Source organism: Sodiomyces alcalophilus (assembly GCF_042370955.1).
Source record: "Sodiomyces alcalophilus JCM 7366 unplaced genomic scaffold ACRALscaffold_4, whole genome shotgun sequence".
Classification (NCBI taxonomy): Eukaryota; Fungi; Ascomycota; class Sordariomycetes; order Glomerellales; family Plectosphaerellaceae; genus Sodiomyces; species Sodiomyces alcalophilus.
In genome coordinates, this window is record NW_027263535.1 from 2,521,724 (window position 1) to 2,547,686 (window position 25,963).

Genomic DNA, 25,963 nt, shown 5'->3' on the forward strand with positions numbered 1-25,963 from the left:
ATATAACTGTCGAGCGATTACATACTTGATGCGTCGCAACGAGATTTCCCTCTCTTATATAATATAACTGTACCTTCTATAAAAACCGCGGGTATAGTATTTATATTATATTACTCCTAGGCTTATAATGGGAGAGTTGTTTACGAAGTAGATTCATTATGTCGCATTCGTAAAGTTACGTAGGTATTCATATTCAAACCCAACGCCAACATTCTACGAAAACGTCGGTAGGTATAATGTGGGGCACAATACTTTGGCCGACACTGTAACGCCATTCCGAACGACCCACGCCGATAGCCTACTCAATACCCCGAACGCCAGCACAATTATCGCATTGGCCCGAATTTCCATATGACAGTCCGACACCTCTTTACACTACGCTGTACGTGACTACAGTATAGAACAGCAACTCATCCGTCCTATTATACATAGAAGCGGACTTCCCTGGGTATTATTCCCTTGGCCCATGACGCGAGAATATTCACATTAAATTTCGACGAAACATACGTTGTAATAAACTAATTGGTCACAGCTTCGGCATGTTAATTTATGAGGCGTTTATCTATCGTCTGCAGGGGTGTATAACGACTGGATGACAAATGGACTCGGGGAACACCTTTCATGCAAGCCAGTCCCACTTCGCTATGCCGAGACGCCAGGTACGTGGCACATGTACTGAGTACAGGAATTAATCACCTAGGTAGCGACAACTTACAAGTAACCCCAAGTCTCTCACCGACAACTGAACTTGGGCAATCTATCACCTTCGACGAGGCAGTCGGCACTCAGACATTGGATGGACGACATTGGATGGACGACATTGGATGGACGACATTGGATGGACGACTTTGGATGGACGACTTTGGATGGACATATGAGACTCAAGTCATGACCTTCTATATTATAATGTGAATGCCTGTCCTAAAACTCCTAACATATCGGAAGTATTTGTCCTTCGTTTAAAACGTCCTCATATCGATGCCACGTCCCTTGTTTGCGTATGTACTTCGTATGTACTGGGTTACTTGTCCCAATGCGACAATACGTCAAGTCATTCCCGTTGTACACTGAAATTTACAGCTCGTCCTTGCTCTCCTTGGCCTCCTCGGCGCCGCCCTCCTTCTCCTTCAAGACCTGGGCCTTGATGGTGATCTCAATCTCCCGGCGCTTCTCCCTGACGCTAGGCCGGGTGTGGGAGATGGGCCAGGCGATGACGGCCCCGTCCTTCGGCTCCGGGGTGTACTTGCTAAGATCCAGGAGCTCATCTGAAGAAAGGGAAATGACGTTAGCAAACATTCAGAACCGTAAAATTGGTTAAGGAAAAAAAAAAAAAAAAAAGTGGACAACTGGGGGAACCAAAAGCTTACCTTTGCAGTCGCTCGACTCGGCGACAAACAGGGGAAGAATCTCGTACAGCGCACCCGGGGCGAAGAGGATAACCTTGTCCTTGTCCTCCTCGCGGTCGACCGGTCCGTCCTTGGGAATGGCGACCTGCTCGGTGACCTTTTGGTGCTTGTCCTCGGGCTTCTTGAAGGTGGCGAAGAGGCCATAGTGCTCGCTCTCGGTACGGGTCTGCTCCTCGATCCACTCGCGCACCTGGATCGGCACGGTGTCGTAGTGCATGAGGAGAACGTTGCGGTCCCAGCCGTGGCGGTCCAGCCCGGAGAACCCGCCGGGGTACTCCCGCTCCGTGAAGAAGTCCTTCAGGCCCTCGACGTATGACCACAGGCCCAGCGGCTGCTTGTCGTACAGCTGGTGCAGCGTGTACTGCTCCGCCGTGAACACCTTGGTCACCTCGCAAGCGGCGTCGAAGTTGTCCGTCGTCTGGGATGTGAACGGGTCCCGCCACTTGAAGCTCTCCACGATCGTGGCCTTGGCCTGGTCCAGCGGGTTGGGGGCGCGCGGGTTGGCGTTTTGCGCCGCAGCCGGCATGGCACTCAGGGCCGAGAGGAGGATGGTGGCCGCCTGGAACTTCATGGCTGCTGGCTTATGCGAAGGAGAAAAAAAGGCGAGAAGAAGAGACGAAAAACGATGAGTGAAGAAGCGGTAACGACACTGCCAATCCTCAACGGGAAGCTCTTCTCTACGAGAAGGGGGAGTGTGTGAAATGGGGGGCGAGAGAAATAAAAGATGTTTAGGGGAAGGGGAGAGGGAGAAAAGGATTCCAATGGCTTCGCGCTCGAGCATTCCACTCGGCTCCGCCATTGATATATGGCGGCTCCATTGTGTGCGGACGCTGGAAGTGCCTCGTTGTCCTTTGCGGACACTTCTTCCGCATTGCCAGATTCGATCGGATTGGAGAAGGTCAAAAGTCGGCTCAAGGCAAATAATTCCGTAACAGGATGCGGTCTGTGTGACACTTGTCCTGAGGGTCTTGCAGGGGTTCCCCACCATGCCCCTGACGCCCAACCCCGCATTATGTCAGCCATCCCCTCACACGTGCCGTTATCGATTATCGAGGTTCCGTCGCAAGTACAGTAAAGGTACCTTCGTTACGTGGGCAGATAAGATAAGCTGAACGTCATGAACGGTGAAAATGAACCGCCGACGTTGGAAATGGTTCAAACGGGTACGGTACACTGCGGCGCCTCGTGTCGCATGACGTCTCGACGTCGTCAAATATCGGCTTTGGCACCTCGAATATTATACCGAGCTTAGGTGTGAACTGGATAATGACGCCCCAGAACCGTCATCCGTTCTCCCCGACATGTGCAGCCCATGACGTCGTTCCCATTGGGTCAGTGGGCGCCATTGAAATGGGACGACCTGCGTGATGCGTGTAAATCTATCCTTATATCTGCTGTCCGGGGCACATCAAGTAAAGGGCAATTTACATTCTATTTCATAACCGACAGACCTATACGCATCCAAGTAAGTATCAACAAGCTGAACTAAACTCTCGCAACCCCCCACATCTCCTGCCATGGCCATGTCACAAGCAGCCCACGCCGTGGAACAAGCCACAGGACACCAAGGCGACGCCATCACAGCCCAGGATGTCTCAAACTACGCCAAGACCGGGGATGCGTCGCAAACCATGAAGGCCCTCGTCTGGCAGGGCAAAAACACCGTGCAAGTCGTCGACACCCCGCGCCCCAAGATCCTGGAGGACCGCGACGTCATTCTCCGCGTCACCGGCACCACCATCTGCGGCTCCGACTTGCATCTATTCCACGGATCCATTCTCCAGATGGCCAAGGGCGATATCATGGGACATGAATTCTGCGGCGTTGTGGACGAGGTCGGGCCCGGAGTAAAGGGAATCAAGAAGGGCGGTCGCTATGTCGCTTCGTTCCAGATTGCTTGCGGAGATGTCAGTTTCCCCAGTCCACTTGGTTACCCCTTGTCCATCCGACCGACCCCTTTCTCATTTTACCATGGCGTTTTGACGTCTTGACGCACCATACTGACATCGTGTCCATCAGTGTTTCTACTGCCGGCAGAAGCTCTCGTCGCAATGCGAAAAGACAAACTCCAACACCCAAGCCAAGTCCCTTTACGGGACGCAAACAGCTGGCATGTTGGGTTACAGCCACTTCACCGGCGGCTTTGCCGGCGGCCAGGCCGAGTATGTCCGCGTGCCCCTGGGCGACGTGAACCTCCTCGAGATCCCGGACAACGTCCCCGATGAGCAGGCCCTGTACCTGTCCGACGTGCTCCCCACGGCCTACAATGCCGTAAAGGACACGGCCGTCTACGAGGGCGATTCGGTCGCCGTCTTCGGCGCCGGCCCCATCGGCCAGATGGCCGGCTACTTCGCCCTGGGCGAGGGCGCCAAGCAGGTCATCTTCGTTGATACGGAGCCGAGGCTGAGCTTCGTCTCCTCGAGGTGGCCCGCGGCGCACAAGGACAAGCTGGTCCTGGTCGACTATAAGCAGCTCTCCCACGGCGTGACGAACCGCGACACGGTCGTGACCAGGCTCAAGCAGCTGACCGAGGGCCGCGGGCCCGACGTCGCCATCGAGTGCGTGGCCGGCGAGTACGCCAAGGGTTGGCTCCACTGGATCGAGATGCAGCTGGGCGCCGAGACGGACACGAGCGAGATTCTCAACGAGATGATTGAGGGCGTGCGCAACTTCGGCCGCTGCGGTGTCACCGGCGCCTATGTAGGGTATACCAATCACTTCAACATCGGTTCCCTCATGGAGCGCGGCATCCGCCTGATCGGCAACGGCCAGGCGCCCGTGCACAAGTACTGGGAGGAGCTGCGCTCCAAGCTTGAGAAGGGCGAGTTGGACGTCTACCAAATGCTCTCGCACCGCGTTCGGCTCGAGGACATGGACAAGGTGTATACCAAGTTCGATCGGCGGGAGGACGCCATGCAGAAGATTTTCGTCGAGACAAAGTGGTCGTTCCCCAGGGCCGAAGGTACTCCTGTCTTGACCAAATACTGAGTTATCGCTGCGTTATGATGGAGACTGGCCGCGCAATGATTCTGTTGAGATACCAAAATGACATGATATATGTTCATATCCGTGGATTGATGAATGATATGAAAAGGGTAAATAAAGATTCAATGGTCATGGCCGGGCGAAATGCCCAAGTTGTTGTAATGCTGAAAAGACAAGTGTGACATCCAACCCACTCGCTCCGATATGAAATGCATTGTAAATCGAAAGAGAAAATGCAACGATGGTAAAGGGTATCTCCCGATTTCGAGGCCTCCCAAGATATCATTCCCAAGACCCGTCAAACGCCAAAAGTCTGGATCAAATATAAGATGGAAACAGATGAGGGAAAGGGAGATTATAAGGGATAAAATAAATGAACGAAAAATAAACAAAGGAAATAAGTACGGAAATATCGTTTGTTGGGAAACATGCCATGCGCGCTGTTGCCTCTCGACTTTTCGGTTTGGGTTGTCTGTTTCACTGTTCTAGGCTTTCGCGCAGCGCGTCGATATCCACCACGTCGGGCAGCACTTTACTTGGAAGAGGCCCTTGGTGAGAGGCCAGATAGTCTTGTAAACCTGGGATCGCGCCGGGCTGGTTGATCCCCGGGGCGCGGGGCAATTCCTTGTTCTCCTTGTCGGACTTGGTGGTCGAAGGAGGCAAAGTACCACTCGCATTGCTCGGACTGCCTCCACCCCGCCACGGCCGCCAACTGACCCAGCGTCCCAGCTTGCCCGACGAATCGGCCGTGGTGCTCGCCGGTGATAAGCTCCTGGCCGGCGTTGAAGGTGCAGGGAATGTGGCGAGGCTGTCGCGGAGCACAGCCGTACTTCGCTTCGTGGTTACGCGGGTTATGGTAGATGATGCGGTGACGCCTGTAAAGACGGCCTCCGCGCCGCCCAGGGGACGGAGTGTGAGCTGGCTGGGCCGAGCCTTGAGAGTATGAATGTCCAGGCCGCCAGCGAGTGACATGATGGATTCGTGCGAGTAGACGCGATGGAGAAGACGCGGTCCTGATGGAACATCGAGCTCTGGCGGTAACCCCTGCTCTTCTTCCGTCTGCTCTTCTTCTGCCTGCGACTCATCCGCCGGGGGTTGAATTTCCACCACGTCGGTGTCGGTTGCATCCTCGTGGGCCTCTTCCGCGATGGGCTCGGGTGTCTCTGGCTGGAGAGAAGAATCCAGCGACGGGAGCTGAGGTGCTGGCATGAAGTGACTCGGCAACGACACGCTCCTGTTTGACACTTCAGACGGACGCTTGGCATGGCCTCTCCTAATAAAAGTCGGCGACATGGGATCGATGCTGGTCGGAGGGGAACTAGGCATGTCGGTGTCTGGGAATCTGTCAAACACCGAGTACCCATGGGCCGAGGGCGGCGAACTCGGCACGGAAGAAGCGGCACGATCGGACGGCTGATCGGAAAGGAATGACCATCTGGTAGATGGCGGCCGCGGAAGGGTGGAGGTCGAATCGCGGTGGGAATGAGATACAATGGGAGGAGTGGATGTTCCAGGGAGACTGAACCTGGTGCTGGATGTGAGTTGTCCGCGCTTCTTTCTCGGCTTCCGCGGCTCGGGTCTCTGGGCGACATGGTAGTGGTGGTGAATATGGAACGCTTGGGACAGTCTCGTCGTCGGCAAGCCATCGTAGTAGTCGTCATGCTGCTGCGATGGCTGGAGTTCGGTGCGGAGGTTGGATACGGCGCTGGAGGAGACTTCTTCGTCGGCGACAGGTTGGTGGTGCATGAGCTGATAACGCAGTGCCTGGATCTCGTCATTAGAATTGTTCAGCATCTCGCGCAGCTCGGCCATGCCCAGCTGCAGATTCGCGTTGTCTTGTAACAGGTCCCTAAGGAAGTGGGACACGACACTGCCGCCACTCTTGCCCTTGTCAAGGGACTTGGCGGCTGCGGCACCCTTCAGCCGGCCGGCAGCGGTGTTGAGTTCCAGCTCCCTCTGACGCTGGCGCTCCATGCGATCCATGGCCTCGACGTGGCGTTCCCTTTCGTCCTTGGTTTCCTTCTCCATGCGTTCCAGTTGGCTCTGCAGCTCGGAGATGCCTCGTTCCGCCCTTTTCCAGCGCTGCATGGCCGAGACGGCTTCGGATTCTGTGGTGATCAGATTGTTCTGCAGTTGGACCTGTTCCCGTTCGAGCATAGCGACATGGCGCTCCAGTTCTTCGGCACGCGAAGCGGCACCTTCGAGCCGGCGGACGGCCTGCTGGGAGGACAATAAGGTGGCTTCGAGGGTCTGGATGCGGATATCGGAGTTGTGTACAGTCGTATTCAGGGCTTCCAGCTGATCCAGCAAGGCGCGGTTCTCCTCGACGGTGCGTATGTTTTCGGCTTGCAGTTCACGCTTATCCATCTCGAGCTGCTCGATCCGGGCCGTCAGGTCGTTATGATCACGCTCGGCATCGGCCATATACGCCTCGTGGCGGGCGAGGAGCGCCTGCAAGGAGAAAATCAGCGAGTTTGTCATGGCGAGCACTTGAAACCGTAGGATGAGGCCGGGATATGATGCACCACGAGGGGGGTCATGGAAGGAGCGTCAAGTGTTGTCTCTCGATTGAAAACGGTGGAAGCAAAAGACGCCCAAGAAAACGCGAAGGACAAGGAGAAGCACCGTTGTCTTTGTTCCAACGACTCTCGACGGGGCTTCCTCGAGGAATGCTATCTGCGGCTTGGGACAAAAGAAAAAGGAGACAACTGGAATGCAAGATGGGCGGCTGAAGGGCAACATACCTGGCCAAGTTTAGCGGCGGTATGGACATCTCTTTCAACGCTATCAAGGATGGATTGGTTGTGGTGAAGAAAGACGCACTCATCGCGTCCGCAGCAGCATCGGAGAGGAGGCGGTGGGAGGAGAGGGTTGCTGGCGGTCGCTGGCGGAAGGAGATCAGCCAACGTATGACCGTGAGGACGAGGTATGGCCATAGTGGGATGTCCGTTATCGACACGACGAGCAGAAAGGTGGTTTCGTAGGGTGTATCATGCTGTCTGTCTCGCGAAAATTTTGACGGAACCCGGGCTGGAATAGCTCGCAAGGGGGTCGAGCTCGGTTCGACGTAGGGCGGTTTTCTTTGTCGGTGTGAAGATGGTATTTCACACAAGGCTCGTCTGTGGTTGGGGATCCTTATCACGACTCGCGCGACTCGACTCGGTGGAGTTGGACCTGCGATTTGCAGGTGAGACAGGGATCCCTGCCACCGACCAAGAAAGAGGTGGGGCTGCAGGTGATCCGAGGCTGGGGAGAGGAGCGGAATCATGTAGGCATATTAGGTGTTTGGGTGGGATAAAGGACGAGGGGAATCGATCATCGTGAGATGAAAGAAATGTAATTATGGGCGACGAGGTGAGAGAGGAAGAGAGCACATGGGAGCAGGACGAGAGGGGAAGAGAGGATGGAAGGAAGGATCAATGCAGTGCACATATGTACATGTACGTTGTACCTAGTCTAAAAGGTACTTCGTACGTTGAGAACTGGTTCGCCGGGCCGTTTGCAGTGTGCTTGCCTCGTGCCTTTCCAATCTTGCCTATGAGCGAATGAATCCAGGCACCCGCGGCGCTAATTAGTAACGACACCCAAAAATCAAGAACCCACAGCAGTGACAAGTAATCACCCCCACTTTAACATGCACCGATCTGACCGCGTAAGAGAACCATTAAGTTTAAATACAATATTTTTTTACGAATCTTTACTTTAGAAGACTACGAGGGGAAAAAAAAATCTTACTATATTAGCGTCCGTTCATAAGGGCTGCGCTCAAGGCGCGGCGTAACAGGAGGCATATTCCTCTTCTATGCATTTCGAGAGTTGAAGGGGTTGTGTTGTTGAAGATAGAAAACGCGTTGGCACGCGTTGGTGGGGCAGTTTACTTGTCACTTGTTGAATTCACTGCCGCCCACTTTATCAACCAGCAGGCAGACACACATCGTATGATTTCTCAGTAAATACTTTACCGGCACTCCCCTAGCAACAATGTGCTATAAAGTCTTGCTTTGGATAGGTAGTTGGTGAATCAGGGTTGCTTATCGCTTGGAATAATGAATATATCTGATGGGAGTATCTTGACGCAAGTCGTTGAAAGTATATGTACCTACAGTCAACCAACCACAGAATTTTCTAAGTATTCCCATGTAATTACTTAAGAGTGGGTCGTACTTGCCTGGACACTGCTGAACGTCGAAGTCATGTACATACTAGGTACCTCACGGCCGCACTGACAGCATCACACACATCTTCCTGATTACCTTTCATATTGGAAGCAAACTGCCCACCCGCCTGCCTGGTGTCCTCTTCATGCGAGTCACCACGTCATCCAGCTCGAGTGTCGAATCGGCTAGGATTAGGACGGACGCCTGGTCAGTGGACCACAACGTCACACCCTCATCCTAACAACCATCGAGACCTCAGACGAGGATGAACGACTCCCTGGGAGCCCAATCCAACCTCGGCGAAAAGCAAGACGATGAACCACCCTCGATGATGCCTCACTCTTCTTCAAGCTCCTCTCCCAGCAGAGGAACGGAAAAGGCGGCCGTCCAGGGTGCCTCGCTTCTCATCTCTCTCCAGATTGCCTCCCGCGCCGTGACTTTCATCGCCAACCAGCTCCTCCTCCGCTATCTGACCGCAGCTCTCCTGGGCCTGTCCGCCCAACTCGAGGTGTACTACCTCTCCGTCCTCTTCTTCGCCAGGGAGAGCCTGCGCGTCGCCGTCCAGCGCCAGAAGACGACCACTTCCGCTGCACCAGGCGCCAGACACGGCGCCGGGACGAGTTATCAGGCCGTCGTCAACCTGGGCTATCTGGCCGTCCTCCTCGGCGCCATCGTCGCTCCCGCCCTTGCCGCTCTGTACCTCTCGTCAGCTGACGACTCCATCCTGGCATCGACCCCATATCTTCTTCTCTCGCTCCGCATCTACGCCGTCGCCGCCATCCTGGAACTCCTCTCCGAGCCCGTCTTCGTCCTCTTGCAGGTCCGCTTGCAATTCGGCCCGCGCGCCACCGCCGAATCCCTTGCCACCTTTCTACGCTGCGTCGTCGCGCTTGGCAGCGCCGTGGTCGCCTCCCGTGCCGGCCTCGACCTGGGCCCTCTCCCCTTTGCCCTCGGCCAGTTGGCTTACGGCCTGTGCCTCCTTTCCGTCTACCTATGGGTCGGCGCCGGCCTCGCCTCCGCCGACAGCTTCTCATTACTGCCCCGGAAGCTGACTAGCCTCAACACGGCAGGCCAGGACTACCTCTGGTCCTGTTTCTACCGTCCCACCGTCAGCCTCGCCTCCAGCATGATGGCCCAGAGCTTCGTCAAGCACGTTCTGACCCAGGGCGATACCTTTCTCGTCTCTATCCTCTCGACCCCGCAGGCCCAGGGCGTCTATGCCCTCGCCAACAATTACGGAGGCCTGTTGGCGCGTCTCGTCTTCCAGCCCATTGAGGAAAGCAGCCGCTCGTACTTCAGCCGTCTCCTCTCCCCGCAGGAGGAAGAAGTCAAGGAGGAGGGCAGAGCAAACTCCAACAACGCTAAATCCTCTCTTGCCTCACCATCGAAAGAGGCGACGGTCACAGCCGCCGAACATCTTCACATCCTGCTCAAGCTCTACGTCCTCCTTTCCACCATCATCATCAGCGTTGGGCCCGTCGCCGCCCCTCCCCTACTCGCCCTGGTCGCCGGCCGTCGCTGGGCCAGCGAAGGCGCCGGCGACGTCCTCGCCACGTATTGCTATTACATCCCTCTGCTCGCACTCAACGGTGTCACCGAGGCCTTCGTCGCCTCGGTCGCCTCCGAGGCCCAAGTTCATCGCCAATCCGCCTGGATGGGCGTCTTCTCCCTCGCCTTTGCCGCTTCCGGCTTCCTCTTCCTCCGCATACTTGGTCTTGGCGCCGCCGGCCTCGTTTACGCCAACTGCATCAACATGGCATGTCGCATCATCTGGAGCCTGGCCTTTATCCGCTCCTCCTTCGCCGAGCAGAATGTATCTTTTTCCGTGTCATCGCTACGGCCCTCTTCGATAGGTGCTGTGGTCATGTTTGTTGCACCACAGCTCATTAGAACTATCACGGGTGTCACTTCTGCGAGCGCCGGTGGCTTAGGAGACGTTGTGAAGGTGGCGGCGGCGGCCGTTCCATTCGTTCTTCTTGTGTACGTGACATCCACAGCTCCCTGTTTTTCCTTTGCATCTTCTATATACGACATGAAACGCATTTCAACTGACACAAGTCCACAAGACTACTCGGCGAACGCCAAATCATCCTCCAATGCTACGGATATGCCAGAAGATATGCCAGAAGGGGGAGGGCACCATGATTTGCGCCGAGGCGATGAGTTGTTAAGGCCCATGGCATATAGACTTGACGGCCATATAAGCTCTAACCCCTTTCTGTTGACCCTTTTGATACCCTCATCATCAATCGAAAACGATTTTCGTAGCCTTCTTCGTCATGTCCACGTCTTTGAAGAACGCGCCATATGTGTCATGTGCCTTCTTCTTGACAGTTGTACCAAACTTGAACAGCTCATCCGGCACGGGCTGGTTCGCACCTTTGAGTATGTTGATCAACCTACATAAGGGAGAGGCATGTTAGCACCTGATGCATTCGTGGGATCGCAACGGGAAAGGAAAAACGGGAAAAAAAAAAAGAAGGAGACTACTTACGAGCCAGAATGCGGCTTGTCTTGTTGCGTGAAGAAAGTGATGGCTTCGCCCGTCTTGCCCGCCCGACCCGTCCGGCCGATGCGGTGGACATAATCCTCAATGGTCAACGGGAACGTGACGTTGACGACCAACTTGACCTCGGGGATGTCCAATCCTCGCGCCGCCACATCCGTGGCAACCAGCACGGGCGTCGCACCCGACTTGAACGCCTCAAGACTCCTGGTTCTCTGGTCCTGTCTCAGGTCGCCATGGATGCCGCACACCCTGATGCCGCGCTGGTGCAGGAGATTCTCAACGCGAGTAGCTTCCTTCTTGTACAGGCAGAAGACCAAGATACGGTCGTCCTTGGCCGCGCCGTGCTGGTACTGCTTCAGAATCTGCAGGAGACGCTGTTCCTTGGCGCGCGAGTCCATGACCTCCACACGCTGCGTGATCCGCGTGTTGGCCTGCAGCTCCACGGCGCCGCTCGCGTTCTCCTTGCCGCTAGACCCGATGGTGATCTTGACCGGGTCGATCATGAACGTGGCGGCCAGCGTTCGCACGGACGCGGGCCAGGTTGCCGTGAACATGAGCGTCTGGCGGGTCTCGCGAGGCGCCATGGAACCGAGGATGTCCTTGATGTCCTCCTCGAACCCCGTGTCGAGCATGCGGTCGGCCTCGTCTAGGACGGCGAAACGGGCGTCAGCCAGGGAGATGGTACCGTCGGACATGAAATCCCGGAGCCGCCCCGGCGTCGCGACGATGATGTCGGCTCCCCTCCGGAGGGCGGCGCGCTGCTCATCCTTGGAGGCGCCGCCGTAGATGCACACGCACTTGAGACCCACGAGAGACGCGAGCTGGGTGGTCTGCTCGTGGGTTTGCATGGCCAGTTCGCGGGTCGGGGAGACGACGACGGCTTTGATGGAGCGATTCTTGATCTGAAGAATGGTCTCGATGCAGGGGAGCGCAAAGGCCATGGTCTTGCCGGAGCCGGTCTCCGCAACGCCAATGGCATCGCGCCCCGACAGGGTGAAGGGCCACGATGCAGACTGGATCGGTGTCGGAGTCTTGTACGCCGCGAAGGGAGACTTGCGAAGCAGATCGGTAGACGGAAGGTGCTCGAAGCCCAGGATTGGACGAAGAGACGGAGACTTGTCCTTGGGATCGTCGATGGAGATGTTCTTCTCGGCTAGGAAAGCGTCGATGTCGGACTGGGGAAGCGCAGATAGAGATGCTGTTTGTTCGTAAGTGCCGGTGTGTGCTGGAGAATCTTTGGCGTGACCTCCATTCTCCTGAGGGGCTGTCGCCTTGCGCTTCTCGCTCTTGTCCTTCTTCGACTTCTTCTTCTTCTCCTTTTTGTCCTTCTTCTCCTCCGAAACGTCCTTCTCGGGCTGTTCTTCTGTGTTGGTCATAGGAGTATCATCGGGAAGAGTTTGCTGAGCTTGCTTTTCCCTTTCTTCCTCCTGTCTTTTCTTCTCGCGCTTCGCCTCTTTTCTCCTCTTCTTTTCCTCTTTCTGCTTTCTCCTCTCCTCTTGATCCTTCACATCTCCTTCCCCATCTTCCTTCTCCTTCTTGATTTTCTTCTCTTTCTTCTCCTTCTTCTTCTGTTTCTTGTCTACGCTCGTGACAGTAACACCGTCGCCCTTCTCGCTCGAGGAAGCCTTTGCGATTTTCTGCTTCTTGCTGGGTCCCGCAAGGTCACCACCAGCGTCGCTGTCGGATACCAGACGCTTCGTCGCCGCCATTGTGGTATCTATCTACACGAAAGAAGGAACCAATGAATGGCAATTGGAATACAAAATCCAAGGGTGTGGAAGGTGGGAGCGGTGTTGGATGCGCCATGTACCTACCAAAGTACCCAGAAAAAAATTGCCCAAAAATTCTTTATCATATTGCTTATCTTATCGATAAGGGATTGTCGGCGGGCTCCTCCAAAACAGAGAACACAACCTTACGAATATTGTTAGACTTCAAGTTCCCGAGTCGGACTGGGACAAACGAATATGAAATCAAATCTTCCTCTACACTACTGCCCTCATCCTCAACTACACAGATAGACGGCAAGCCTAATAACACCATTTCAATCGACGCTCCCCGCCTAGGCTGCCACTAATCTAGGAAACGGTATATTCGGTATACACTGAAGAAACATGCAATCGTATGGTTACATTATTAAGCCCTAATAACCTCGTAGAACGGCTGTAACCTTTACGATTATTTCAAGATAAGATCATAGTTCTCTTTATTAGCTCTAGACTACCTACCTTTTACTCCCAAGGTGCAAATGAGTCGCTCGCTAGTATGGTCTTACAAAAAAAAAACATAACTCCCTTTACTCCAGAAGACGCCCTTCCAGTCCTCCACATAAGGCCTTGTGATTCGCAGTTTCAGTGGACACGCCTCCTCAAATTGCCCTAATGAACCCATTTACGCTGGGGTATATCGCATGACCGCCAGGTCGGAGGCCAATCTTGTCACCATGGCAAGAGTAGCCATATTCCCAAAGATCTTCAATGGGGAACACACATGGTTGAGGAGGCCTTCTTCTTGCTAGGCCGCTAAAGCCCGACGGTGGCCCCACGCCTATCCACGAAACGTATTGTGCTCCTGCTACGGCTGCGGTTCCGCGAGATGGGCGGTGCAGAGAGCCCGCTTTCGGACTTTTGTCTTTCCAGGTCGCCCGACGGTCTTGGTTCCGGGTACTCGTCGCGCCAGTCGGGTAGTTGAGAGTTATCAAAGACGGGGCGCGAGAAGCGGTTGTAGGCAATGAAAGTCTCCTTGTCGCCTTCGACTGCGTTGGGCGGCGCAGCGACGTGGATCGACTTCCGGCGCATCTCCACGGCATCGTCCTGGATCGGCTGAACGCCCATGCGCCGGTAGACGATATCGAGTATGGGAATCGATAGCCCGTGCACAACAATCGAGAAGAAGGCGAGCCAGTACACAGTAGGGGCGAGTGCGCGCAGCATGTCGTTTACCTCGGTGTCGTTGGTTGTATCCAGCCGGGGGTACACATGCCTGGTGTGCTCAACATAAAACGCTGCGCCCACACCGATGGGACCGAAGTATCCGACGAACAAGGCCTCCTTCCAGTTTCGAATCGAGTGTGGCATGAACCTGTAAGTGAGCAAGATGCCGGGGATTCGGCGGAAAAGGAGAACGAGGAAGCCTAGGCCGACAAGGCGACCATATGTGATGCCAGTAGCTGCCGATTGGAAGTCGTCCCAGGGGAGAATGGTCCCTAGATAGATAAAGCCGCCAAAGTTGAGGAGCACGTCAATACTCGAGTTGACTTCGTCGTGGCGTTTGAGCGTCTCGGCCAGATACTCTCCATCCCAGTTGAGAGCGCTGCCGGCAGCGAAGCAGGCAATCAGATCGTTGCTCCCAATAAGGCCAGTGCTGCCAATGAAGAAGAGCTAGAAAAAAGAACATGAAAGTCAGCCGTGATCTTTTAGGCAGTAAGGCTACGGGCCTCTCGGCGATGGGGAATGAGACTGCACGTACACCAAGAGCCATGGGAACCAATAGGTAGCTCTCGCTATCTATCCATTTCCTGTGAGGATTTGTGAGCACTGTTCTGCGAAAATAATGATAGTAATATGAAGTGGGCATGTTTCTTACCTCCGGAGTGAGAATTTCAATGCAAAGCGCGTCAGTGTGCCGCCCACGGCACCATAAATGGCGCCCAAGATGACGTAGTAAAGGATGGTCTCGAGAACCCAGTTCTTAATGGCAATACCAGCGCCACCCCCAGTTCGGATAATTTCCTCGGCTCGGCGATGGATCCCGCCTTCGTGCCCATCGACAAATTCAACTTGGAAATCACTTGCATGTCGAATCAAGTACGTTGCTAGCATGAGGAAAGGAAAACCAAACCCGTCATTGGCGCCAGCTTCGGAAGAGATAATCTCACGGACGGGACGTGCGACATATTTGTCAGAGAAGGGGCCCTTCGCCACGGCCTGGGACAGCACAGGGTCTGTCGAGGTAACGCAGGCAGCGATTACCATAGCAGACAGCAGCGTGACCTTGGGGATCGTTGCGAGAATGCAAACCGTAGTACAAAGCCACATCATGGTCATGACGGGGATCAGGATGATGAGCATGTCCTTCCAGCGGGCTTTCTGGTACTTGGCAGGCAGCTGGTAACCAGCAATCACGAGCTGGATGCCAATCATGACGCGCATGAAGCCCTAGAACACTGGATTAGCGACTGGCACGTACTTCCCAGGACCGAGGAGCCACCGGCACATACCAAGGTGATTTCAGGTGTCTGATCCGGCAGTGCACCTCCCCATCTGTCCGGAACGATATACCTGGCCGCTATGGGACCGAAGCAGATGCCAATGATCATGGCAGGCACTGGAGACGAGAAAGTCAGACTAAGGGGGTGAAGAAGGGCCTAGCCAGAAGTGGAAGCCGGCAAAGAAAAAAAAAAAAAAAAAAAAGGGACGCCCTTCCATCAAGGCAGCGGCGAGCGAAACGGATACATACGTGCTTCACCCAGATACCACACATTCTTGATCTTGACCGAAAGGATGCCATAGAGAACAATGTAAAGAGCTGTGTCACCAATGTCAGTGTTAGATACATACGCCTGCTGCGCCAAGGCCTGAAAGATGGGGGATTTGAGTCTTGGCTCTTTTGACGTACCAAAGATGGTCAGAATGGTATTGAGGTCGGACAGGTTGAGGTTCGGCATGATGGGCGATTTGGAGGAGAAGAAGTTCTCGTCTTTTTACTTCTTTTTCGCTCGGACTCGAAAGGGTTCGATGTACACGTCGTCGGTTGGCCGTGTCGTGTGGTGTTGTGTCAAGAGCGATCGAACTGCTGCCAAGACGATGGGTCTGCGCTTCCGGCAGATTCGCGCGAGAGTACGGGTACGAGAGGCTTATGCATAGAATTGGTAGGGGATCTGGCGGACTTGTCGATGTGAGGAGAAGGAGATGCGAAGCCAAGGGATGAAGATTTGCTGGCAGAAAGAGTGGCAACCGGGGCGAGAGAGAGAGGAGGTGCCGGGAGTGGATTCGAAGACAGGAAGCGACGCAAGAAAGGGCGCTGTGGGAAGGGCACGCCTAGTGGTAGGTAAGTATTAGACTGGGAGTGACTCGGCCAAGCGTGGGGAACGATCCATGAATTGTGGGTCTCCGGATGGGTTTCTTGAAGCAATTGATACTGGGGTGGAGACTCGCGCCAAGGCCGTAGAAATGTGTTCCTGGTCCGGAGTAACCATTCGTAGGTATACCTTTCTTGTGCCGTGATGGTACCAGAGCCTGCTGGATTACCCTTCTTTCGAAGAACAGATCAAGACCGCCGCGGGAGATGACCAGTTGACCGCGATAAGGTGCCCGGAGAGAAGGAAGAAAGAACAGGCAAAAGAGGCAGGTGGTCGGCGGCGGTTCGTCCAGCACCCGCTCCTCAAATAGGTGATGAGGTGTGCCGGACCAATTGCCTGGCCTGGCCTCGCCTGGCCTGGCCCAACCCTTTGACTGCTGACAGGTTCAAAATCGCCGGAGCGTCCGGATATGTGGCGTCGCTATCGGTAGGTTCAATCGGCAGAACGACGATTGAAGATGGCAAGACGCAGCAGAGGTGTTTATGATTAAAATGTCGGCGGGGTTGTGAGTGTCGTCGAGGGGTGTCTCCTGACCGTGTATGTTGTATGGTGAGTGATTTGGCTGTGACGATTTGCCATACCTAGCTATGCAGATCCCACTCCACCAGCAAAGTCCCAAGACGGGACGGTGCTGGGACATCACAAGGATGTGGCCGGGTAAGCCTGTACATATGTAACTTAAGTGTGTTCATGGAATGGGTCCAGGGGCAGGATCTTTGGACGCCGAATGTCTCGTCGCTTGGCCCCGTTCGGCGGGCGGATATCGATTTGTTAGTGGCCAAGCAATGGCATTTGTTGGCGGATTCCGACTGCCGATAACACGTCCTGCGTGGCATAATGATACCTTCCTCTGCGATTTCAGATCGTTGTAAGTATGCGAAGAGACCCATGGCTGACGAGGGCATTTTGGTCCATGAAAGACACTCAAGGGTTCCATACAGCTACAATATGCCCCTGGAAGAGGCTCGAGTGTCGAAGAAACTCGAGAACGTTCGATTCCACTCGATGTTCCCGTAATCGACTAAACCGGGTGACGCTGGGCCAATTCAAGCTTCCGCTTGCATTACCATGATGCCAATTATATGCATCCTGGGCATAGTCACGACAGGTCGTGACGCTACAATGGAGACATGCTCGTCTCGTGCTGGTGACAGTCGCGGTCTCATTTTACACGGCCTCGAGATTGTAGGTATTCTCTGGGCGCTGGGAACCCTGCGAAGCGATCGACGGGTAACGCCTGGGCGTTGCTGGGCGTTGCTGGGCGCCGGTCCATGACTGTCGGGAGATACAGGTCAGCCAACAACTCTTGAAGAGGCCAAGCCTTGGCGTAAGGAGAAAAAACGTACTCGCATAGGTCGGTTGCGACACCGTTGTCTTGGTATGGCTTGGCTGTCGCAATCGGGCAAGTTCCCACACGCCCACTCCGGGGGACCCCGTGGATTAAGCAAAAGAAGCGAACATTGACAACTTGGCAGAACAGGGCATAATGGGAATTCTTCAACGCGGGAAAAAAAGAAAAAGAGGAAAAGAGGAAGAAGAGGAAAAGGGAAAGGAAAGCCAAGTGGAAGCTTTATTTTTTGAAGACACGGACCACAACGAGAAACAGCGAGGACAAAAAAGGGGAAAAGGGAAAAAAATGGCGCAGTCAGTTGACCACGGGGCTCGACTCTCTTTGGACTCCGTGGCTCTCTACGAGTCTAACTCCATTTTTCAATTTACACTAGCCAATTCGGTCTTGCTCATTACTCGGACGTTCCAGCTAACATGTTATTCCCGCTGGCCATGGGAGTTCACGGACACGGGTTACTTGGTACTGTCTACAAATCAAGAAGGCGAATCCGTGGAGTAGTTACTGTACAGGTACAACATCTACAAAACCCACTCTGGCAATAGGTGGTATGACCGATTTGGCTCCCCACTTTCTTGGACGTTTTGCAGTCATTCACCATTTCACCGGTCTGACAGGAAGCCCTGACGAGTCCAATACCTCGTACGAAGTACGTACCCCCTAATAATTTGTCATCTAAAACAATTTCTACACTATGAATTGGAATATTCCCGCTTGCACAAGGACCGAGGGGACTGGGCGCTGGGGCATTGGGCATCTTATAAGTGGTCGAGGGGCCGCAAATTAGAGGCCTCTTAAAGAACACGCGGGATATCCCATATCGGGTTTCGTTTACTATTGTGCCTGACACCAGTGATAAGGACCGGTTAATTCTGGGCTGACGTGACGGTCTTGATCATTGTCGCATTTTCAGAATTGTTGCATTTCAATACCCACATGGCAACGCCGATATGGCTGACGAGGAGAGACATTTTTACGTCCTGTTGACGAAGGGAGATAATCATTTGGTGTTTACTAGGTCATACTTGGGTCAAGCGCCCCCAAGATGGGGACTGGGAAAAAAAAAAAAAAAAAAAAAAAAAGGCAGAGTGGGGGAATAGGGGAGAAGGGACTGCGAATACTGCGGCAATTTTAACAGCACCCGGTCCCCCACGATGCCGCGATTCGCCCAGATGCCCCTGCGTTAAATGGCTCGCTGATGGATGCCATGGATTGGAAAGGGATTGCTTTTCACGTAGGTAGTCTTTTTATGATTGAAAGAACAGTCGTGGTCTGTCGAGTGCGGCTCTTGGGGGCCCTGTACGAGTCGAGCTCACAAAGTTGACGAATACGCAGAGTAAAGCGAGGATCATAACGCGTGGTGGTAGGGTAGATGATCTTCTCAGTCGTTAGTGGCGGTGGGATTCGAGCAGTCGGTGCGAGCATCACGAAGAGAAATCTATCAGTGTTCTGACACCGCATGGTTCCTCTTCTCCGTCTTTCGGCATCGCATCTGGCCGCCCGACGGGGACTTGCCGTCGTTATTTTTGACTCCAGCCGCCCGCAGATCAACGATATGCTTCATACCTGCCTGCCGCAAGTAGAGATGTAGACTTGTTGTTCAGACTCGTTGTTTGGTGTCGTCGAAAAATCAGTTAACGCTGACTGCATCCACGTCCATGGCGATGCGGCAGCACATCCTTTCCCTACAGCTATCTCTTCCGTACAGCTGTTCTGACCTTTGCGCTCTGTCAGGTACGTTGAGATGTTTCTCTGCTGGTCTAGTGGGACACGACTATCGTCCTCTCACATGGGGCCCAATCGCCTCGACCCTGAACGTTGCATGGGCCGCGGATGTCGGGATTTCTGCATGCCGAACCGGCCACGCACACTGCTTTCAGTCGCTTTCGGATGAGCTCTGGCTGGTGCAGGGGGGGCCTGTCCTCTATGGGCACAATGGTCACATTGCCTTCTACGTGTAGTGTAGTGGCTCAGTGTCGTCGTTGTGAATCTCTTAAGGGTCTCCTACCTCTCTGGTGTCCGCCTGCTCGCCTCCTTCTCTCAGCGCCACCCTCCAAAGGTTCGTCGCCAACCGGTCCACGCCGCTTGACACCACGCCGACTTGTATATCACGTACCCGTTAGCAATGGGTCTACATGCCACTGGTTTCGTCCATGCCTGGAGCGCCAACACTCTGCGATCGCTACTCGGGGTCCGTTGCGATGGTCGAAAGAGAGAGTGAGACCAACCTCCAAAGGCATGAACTTTACCTAGAGTCGGTTTCACTCGGCACATCGGACATCCTATGTCCTCGGGCATGATTGTGTATCCCAGTAATCCGGCTTCCTGTTCAGCCCCGTACCCTTGGGGAACAGGGTCCACATGACCTTCAACGCCATCCCACATATCACAAACAGTGTGTGACAGTATCTTGCTGCTCAAAGCCAGCTGCAAGGTAGAAATATGGGACGATAGGCCTGGTTGTTGTCGCCGTCACATGAGCCAGGGCGTAGGGATTTGCGCGCCGTTGGAGTGGGGGAGTTCTTGGACAATGTGCTGACCGATTGCTCTCTCGCCGTGGTCGTAGCCGATTCCATCATGTTGTGTGTTGGTTCAGAACATTCGCATCTTCGGCAGTTAGTCTGTGGTTGGAACGGCGTCTCCGACGCAAACGACTTGGCAATGTCGCGCAGGCCATCGCTTTTGGCATCGTTGTTAGGTCCGTGGCTCGAGCAATACTATGTATAGCATTTTGCGGAGCCAACGCTGCTTCAGAACTCTTCGGGCTCTGATAATGACAGTCCGTCTGCGATATCCCGGCGCAACGTGATGGCAGACACATCCTTGGGGCCGAATATCCCAACCCCGTTCCCAGTACATACAGGACAGCCGGATATGGCCGTAGTTTCCTATCATCATCGCGGAAGAGCTTGCTTCTGGGGATTATAACAGCGAATGCTCTCTGTTTTATGTTTTGGGGAAAGACAAGGAACAAAACCAAAATATAATCATCACCATTTATCACGACAGCCATTGAAACTAGACCATTCCAAGATCCCGGATCAGGCCCCTTCTGCAGTGATCAGTCCATACTCCTGGGATAGACGGATTTCGGGCTATGATTAACACGACCGATGGCGGCGGAACTCATCTGGTTACCTCTGCTCAAACACAAACTATTATGGCCTGACGTGTGAGATACTCGACAGTAATGTGTGCAATAGCAATATGGTCCGGCAGTCTGTGTGACCAAGTATGTATTCGTACAAACTCAATGCGACCTGTTCCTGGGCTTGAGCCCCAATCTTATGCAGCCGGTCGAATCCCTCCTATGCCCGCATACTTGAATCGTGCATGACTAGAACAATGAGAGTGCTTGTGCTCCATACACTTCCAAAATTTTGAAGCCTAACTCTTCCCAAACTCCGCTTTCTGTAGGTCTGAATATGCGTCTTTCAGACAAATTAACTTAGCAGCCGCGATTCCCCCACACAATCACCAGTCGTTTTACACTCGCTTGTCCTCTTTAAGCCGTGGTGGCACTCGAATCGGAAGCCGAGACGGGCGACGATTTGGCAGTGCCCGAGAGGTCGGTAGGTTTCGCTGATGGATTCTTGGTGTAATAATCGGCGATGGCGGCCTTGATGCCGTCTTCCGCAAGCATACTGCAGTGGAGCTTGACGGGCGGGAGCTTGAGTTCCTGCGCGATGTCTGTGTTCCTTACTCGGCCGGCCTCCTCGAGGGTCATGCCCTTGACGAGTTCCGTGAGGTAACTGCTGGATGCAATGGCGCTCCCGCAGCCGAAGGTCTTGAACTTTACGTCGGAGATGACATTGGTCTTGGGGTCGACGCGGATATTGATTCTACTTGATGTTAGCATCTGGTAGAAATAGCGCTCGCGGTATTGAGACGAAAGTATGCAAGAGATATCCAGCAGTGTCGAAAACGATGCAAGGGACTTTGAGGCAAGGGGTCTAACTTACTTCATCACATCACCGCAAGCAGGCGCACCGACGAGCCCAGACCCGACATCATCGCCCTTCAAGGTACCGACATTCCGCGCTGTGTTATGGTTAGTCACTTCTGCCATCCACACAAATGTCTGATTTCAACTACTTACGCCTTGAATAATGGTCAAGCACTTTCTCGTGATATGACCTCGTCGCGCTCACGGAAACTGCCGGTACAAGCTGGCGGGTAGCAACGGGAAGTGGCCGCAGGGGTGTAGAGAGAATGGTGCGCGAAGCAGCGCGGATAGTCCTGGAAAGCATGACGGGCGTTCTTTTCAATAGCTCTGGGTTTGGCAGATGTTTGTACCGTCACGAATCGAGCTTGTTGTTGAAGTCGTGGGTGTAAAGACGTTGATTTTGACGAAGAGATTGATGGCGGTCGGTCGTTGAAGTATGATGACGGATGATGGGAAGCTATGTAGGCAGGTAGTCTAGTAGGAGGAGGCGAAGAGAATAAAAAGATGGGGGTGCGATACACTGTGACGGAGACAAGCGGCGATCTCGGTGATAGAAGCGGGTCCTTCAGCCAATCGTCATCGTGTATAACGACTTGTAATGTCATAGTATACTCGGTTTTCGGCAAAGGCTGGTCACATGACCACCTTTTCTCAAACTGATTGATAAGATAAAACGGAGTATCAGATCCCCCGGGTGGCAAGGACAGTGGTGGCAGAAGGGAACAGGCCTATCATATCTTAACAATATGATTTAACGTTGTATTATGTCACGTGATTTGTCCGATAGATGGAGAGCTGAAGGTAAGGAATTAGTAAGGGCTTGACTGGAACGACCGTAAGTCCTACTATTCCGACCGTAATCAGTGGGCCAATGACGTGACGCCCGACCTCCCTATGTATCACACCCAATTTGTATGTAGAAGTTAAGGTAGGTACATAGTAGCTACATACAACGTACAATCAGTATAGGTACCACCTATTGTGTTACTTCCCTTATCTTATCAACCATCACAATTTTCCTAGGTAGATAGGTACTGGTAGGAACCAGGCACACGGGCCGACGAATTGATGTGTTGATGGAGGGGTGGAAGACGTGAATTGAATACCTTACCTACTAGGTACGTTGTACGAAGTAATAGAGGTAGTTATACGAAGTAGCAAGTAGCCACCTGGCTCAGTACATCCGGTACTTTGCGTTATCGCGCGGATCCACTAAGACCCACTGATTACGGTCGGAATAGTAGGACTTACGGTCGTTCCAGTCAAGCCCATTAGTAATCTCAGTCCATTACGTACGAAGTACTGTGCTGGTATGCGGGGCAAACGTCACCGTTGAATACCTACAGTTACATACAACGGTGCTACGTATTTGGAATCTACCTCGCCCCTCCGTTGCCTTCTGTGTGCCAGCAACATCGAAACCAGGGTCGTTTTCCTCGCAAGGCTGCAGCGAAACAGTCATCCACCACGACTGAATACGTTGATTCTCTCGTATTCAAAATAAACCTGTTTGGATCATGGCGTGTCCACACCTCGAGTCTCTGAGTACTGCCCCCGCGCTCGACGCTGGTTGTCTTGTCGGAAGATGAAGCTGACATGAACAGCTTTACGCGTGCCGACGCCAACCCAGTCGGTCTACCGCGAGGATTGCACGCAATGCTTCGACTCAATCGATGATCCTTCCGGAGTAGACGTCTGCATGCAATGCTTCAACGGCGGGTGTGCTGGCGAACGAAACCATGCAGGCCTCCACCGAGCTCTCCGGAACCATCCCCTCGTCCTCAATATCCGCCGATCACGTAAAGTGGTCGTCCGCGACGAACCGCCTCTCAAGATGTCCAAGCTCGCCATCGCTGCTGAGACAGAAGCAGATAAATATAACATTCATACGTCCGTCAAATGTCTCGAATGCAACACCGAGCTTGACCAGACAGATGCCAAACTGTCTCCAGTCGTCGACGGCATCCTCAAGGCCAATACATTCTCGCGAAAAGAAGAGGTCAAGGCCTGGGAGCAGGAACTCACTAGCTGCGAACATATCTTGACGTTGCAGCAGGCCGAGTCACGGAATGTCGCCAAGGGTGACGGTACTCATTGCTATAGTTGCACCCTCAACGAGAACCTCTGGCTCTGTCTCGAATGCGGAAATTTCGGCTGTGGCAGGAAACAGATGGGTGGCCTGGACGGAAACTCGCACGCTCTCGGCCATTCTACCGAGTCTGGTCACGGCGTCGCCGTCAAACTGGGCTCAATCACACCGGAAGGGACAGCAGACGTCTATTGCTACAAGTGCGACGAGGAGAGGATCGACGAAGATTTGGGCAAGCACCTGGCACATTGGGGTATCATTCTTGCCGAGCAGCAAAAGACGGAGAAGAGTTTGACGGAGATGCAAATCGAGCAGAATCTCAGATGGGAGTTTAGTATGACTACCGAGGATGGAAAAGAACTGAAGCCACTGTTCGGTCCAAGCCTGACTGGGTTGAAGAATCTTGGCAATAGCTGCTATCTAGCTAGCATCATTCAGTGCCTTTTCGACCTGCCGTCGTTCCGGGCTCGGTATTTTCAGCCCAATCTCGACCTTCCGGTGGTCGATGATCCGGCATCAGACCTGGAGACGCAGCTTCGCAAGATGGCTGACGGCTTGCTCTCCGGCCGCTACTCCAAGCCAGACTCGGATGTGATAGCATCAGAACACTCGCCCGAGATCCCGCATCAGAAAGGCCTGGCTCCAGCCATGCTGAAGCATCTCATTGGCCGCGGTCATGCCGAGTTCTCCACGATGCGGCAGCAGGATGCGTTTGAACTGCTTCAGCATCTGTTCAAACTCATCTCGCGGTCCAGCCAGCCTCCCGGCCTCGAGGATCCCACCCGCCCGTTTCGGTTTGTCCTGGAGCAGCGCCTGCAGTGCCTCGCATGCAAGAAGGTGCGGTACACGTCAAACGAGCAGGACAATATCTTCATAGACGTCCCGCTGGAGAAATTACCGGCAGTGGAAGGGTCGGAGGACAAGGGCGACCAATATAAACCTGTTACGCTCAAGGAATGCCTCGACAACTTCACCGCCGAAGAGGTAGTGGAACTGACTTGCTCAGCATGTGGAAGTAAAGACGGCTATACCAAACGCTCGTTTTTCAAGACGTTCCCTGAAGTCTTGGCCGTCAACGCCAGGAAGATGGCAGTGATCAACTGGGTTCCCGTCAAGATCGACGTCCCGGTTATTGTGCCGGACGAGCCTTTTGCATTGGATGCCTATCTTTCAGCCGGCATCCAGCCCGCCGAGGAAGTCCTTCCAGACGAACCGGAGAGCAGCGCTCCCGCCTTTGTGCCTAACCCAGAAGCACTGGCGACTCTCGAGGCCATGGGGTTCCCTCGTAACCGCTGCGAGAAGGCCCTACACGCCACGGGCAACTCGGATGCCAACGCCGCCATGGAATGGTTGTTCGGTCACATGGAAGACCCTGACATTGACGCCCCTCTCGACCTCTCCGGCTCGGGAGGCGCTGGCTCGGGTACCGCCGCGGCGGCAGCAGACCCAGAGAAGATCGAGATGCTTGGTGCCATGGGCTTTGGTGCACCCCAGGCAAAGAAGGCATTGAGAGAGACCGGTGGTGATGTCGAGCGCGCGGTCGAGTGGTTGTTCAGTCATCCTGATGACCAGGGCATCTTCGATGACGGAGATGCCGCACCGGCTGCAGCAGATTCGTCTCAGCCCAAAGAGCCGGTTGGCAGTGCTTCCTTGCCTGCCCGATTCCAATTGCAGTCGATTGTGTGCCATAAGGGCACTAGCATCCATGCCGGGTACGTTCGACTTGAGGCACCTCTCCTCGCTCCTATGAAGTAAACCCAAGTGCACTAACATCCAAACCTAGACATTACGTCGCCTTCATCCGCAAGGCCTTGCCCAACCAAGAGGGCGACTCAACATCATGGGTCTTGTTCAACGACGAAAAGGTGGTTTTGGCTGGGGACGTTGAAGAGATGCGCAAATTTGCGTACGTCTATTTCTTCAAGCGGGTCTAGGACTTGAGCGGTCGCCATTAAGCACCCAAAGTCTGGGCAGACCAGGGGAGATTCGGTTATGAGTAACATGCACGTGTAGCAAGGGATGGTTTTAAACAAAGGGAAAGAAAGGAAGCAGGCAGAAAGCGCCACGATGGAGTCGGTGTAGATAAGGGTTATGCCTCTCATGCCTCATGATACCTTGGACAAATATAGATAAGTTGACAGGCGTTTGATATGAGCTCGCCAAGGGTTGTTGTCGGGGATAATCAGCCCTGTGCCGACCATCTGTGGTCCTTGATTCCATCGGAGGTATTATATGGTACAAGAAGATCCGTTGTGACCACCAACGCCTTACGCCATGAGACCCTTCTCTTGATATCCCATCGGCTGGCGCCGCATGGGAAGTGCCGAAACCGCCCTATGAGTGCTTCTGTAGGTTGTACTGCACCAGCAAGTCTCTTCGAAGCACATTACATCGTTCCCTGAGTAGTAAACAGGGACTGTATACAATCCCGCTACATCATCCT

At 53.9% G+C, this 25,963-nt stretch overlaps 9 protein-coding genes across 9 annotated transcripts; 3 read left to right on the plus strand and 6 right to left on the minus strand.

Moving 5' to 3' along the window:
- Positions 1-817: 817 nt before the first annotated feature.
- ACRALDRAFT_1081926 (uncharacterized protein) lies at positions 818-2,175 on the minus strand. The gene is made up of 2 exons (XM_071019233.1): positions 1,368-2,175; positions 818-1,265 (listed from the first exon to the last, which is right to left on the minus strand). Exons 1-2 carry the CDS (start codon positions 1,975-1,977, stop codon positions 1,075-1,077), a joined length of 801 nt encoding a protein of 266 aa, XP_070875087.1. The 5' UTR covers positions 1,978-2,175; the 3' UTR covers positions 818-1,074.
- A 754-nt stretch (positions 2,176-2,929) lies between these two features.
- On the plus strand, positions 2,930-4,394 carry ACRALDRAFT_2105790 (uncharacterized protein; the record flags this gene model as incomplete). Its single annotated transcript, XM_071023267.1, has 2 exons — positions 2,930-3,313; positions 3,426-4,394. 2 exons carry the CDS (start codon positions 2,930-2,932, stop codon positions 4,392-4,394), a joined length of 1,353 nt encoding a protein of 450 aa, XP_070875088.1.
- A 474-nt stretch (positions 4,395-4,868) lies between these two features.
- Positions 4,869-7,240, minus strand: ACRALDRAFT_2062685 (uncharacterized protein; the record flags this gene model as incomplete). The annotated part of the gene is made up of 2 exons (XM_071022001.1): positions 4,869-6,842; positions 7,136-7,240. Coding segments are annotated over 2 exons (2,079 nt in total), but the record flags the coding sequence as incomplete, so codon positions are not given.
- Positions 7,241-7,706: 466 nt separating this feature from the next.
- On the minus strand, positions 7,707-8,784 carry ACRALDRAFT_2019713 (uncharacterized protein; the record flags this gene model as incomplete). The annotated part of the gene is made up of 10 exons (XM_071019983.1): positions 7,707-7,842; positions 7,875-7,958; positions 7,995-8,018; positions 8,127-8,191; positions 8,250-8,268; positions 8,325-8,358; positions 8,467-8,490; positions 8,556-8,613; positions 8,672-8,752; positions 8,779-8,784. The coding sequence occupies 10 exons, from the start codon at positions 8,782-8,784 to the stop codon at positions 7,707-7,709; spliced, it is 531 nt and encodes a 176-aa protein (XP_070875090.1).
- A 95-nt stretch (positions 8,785-8,879) lies between these two features.
- Positions 8,880-10,693, plus strand: ACRALDRAFT_2042284 (uncharacterized protein; the record flags this gene model as incomplete). The annotated part of the gene is made up of 2 exons (XM_071021233.1): positions 8,880-10,528; positions 10,615-10,693. The coding sequence occupies 2 exons, from the start codon at positions 8,880-8,882 to the stop codon at positions 10,691-10,693; spliced, it is 1,728 nt and encodes a 575-aa protein (XP_070875091.1).
- A 100-nt stretch (positions 10,694-10,793) lies between these two features.
- ACRALDRAFT_2019715 (uncharacterized protein) lies at positions 10,794-12,766 on the minus strand (the record flags this gene model as incomplete). Its single annotated transcript, XM_071019984.1, has 2 exons — positions 10,794-10,947; positions 11,043-12,766. The coding sequence occupies 2 exons, from the start codon at positions 12,764-12,766 to the stop codon at positions 10,794-10,796; spliced, it is 1,878 nt and encodes a 625-aa protein (XP_070875092.1).
- Positions 12,767-13,579: 813 nt separating this feature from the next.
- On the minus strand, positions 13,580-15,723 carry ACRALDRAFT_2027700 (uncharacterized protein; the record flags this gene model as incomplete). The annotated part of the gene is made up of 6 exons (XM_071020485.1): positions 13,580-14,437; positions 14,526-14,574; positions 14,643-15,214; positions 15,277-15,383; positions 15,516-15,584; positions 15,675-15,723. The coding sequence occupies 6 exons, from the start codon at positions 15,721-15,723 to the stop codon at positions 13,580-13,582; spliced, it is 1,704 nt and encodes a 567-aa protein (XP_070875093.1).
- A 4,718-nt stretch (positions 15,724-20,441) lies between these two features.
- ACRALDRAFT_1063957 (uncharacterized protein) lies at positions 20,442-21,948 on the minus strand. Its single transcript, XM_071016883.1, has 3 exons — positions 21,585-21,948; positions 21,448-21,526; positions 20,442-21,327 (listed from the first exon to the last, which is right to left on the minus strand). The coding sequence occupies exons 1-3, from the start codon at positions 21,733-21,735 to the stop codon at positions 20,991-20,993; spliced, it is 567 nt and encodes a 188-aa protein (XP_070875094.1). The 5' UTR covers positions 21,736-21,948; the 3' UTR covers positions 20,442-20,990.
- Positions 21,949-22,948: 1,000 nt separating this feature from the next.
- ACRALDRAFT_2104451 (uncharacterized protein) lies at positions 22,949-25,454 on the plus strand (the record flags this gene model as incomplete). The annotated part of the gene is made up of 3 exons (XM_071023185.1): positions 22,949-22,976; positions 23,036-25,232; positions 25,304-25,454. 3 exons carry the CDS (start codon positions 22,949-22,951, stop codon positions 25,452-25,454), a joined length of 2,376 nt encoding a protein of 791 aa, XP_070875095.1.
- Between the last annotated feature and the right edge of the window lie 509 nt (positions 25,455-25,963).

Bases quoted from the DNA above. Each gene is read 5' to 3' on its own strand.
- ACRALDRAFT_1063957 (XM_071016883.1), bottom strand. From the start codon at position 21,735: ATGCTTTCCAGGACTATCCGCGCTGCTTCGCGCACCATTCTCTCTACA. The intron at 21,527-21,584 runs GTAAGTAGTTGA...ACCATAACACAG, and splicing joins GCTTGACCATTATTCAAGGC to CGCGGAATGTCGGTACCTTG. The intron at 21,328-21,447 runs GTAAGTTAGACC...AACATCAAGTAG, and splicing joins GCTTGCGGTGATGTGATGAA to AATCAATATCCGCGTCGACC.
- ACRALDRAFT_1081926 (XM_071019233.1), bottom strand. From the start codon at position 1,977: ATGAAGTTCCAGGCGGCCACCATCCTCCTCTCGGCCCTGAGTGCCATG. The intron at 1,266-1,367 runs GTAAGCTTTTGG...CCCTTTCTTCAG, and splicing joins CGAGTCGAGCGACTGCAAAG to ATGAGCTCCTGGATCTTAGC.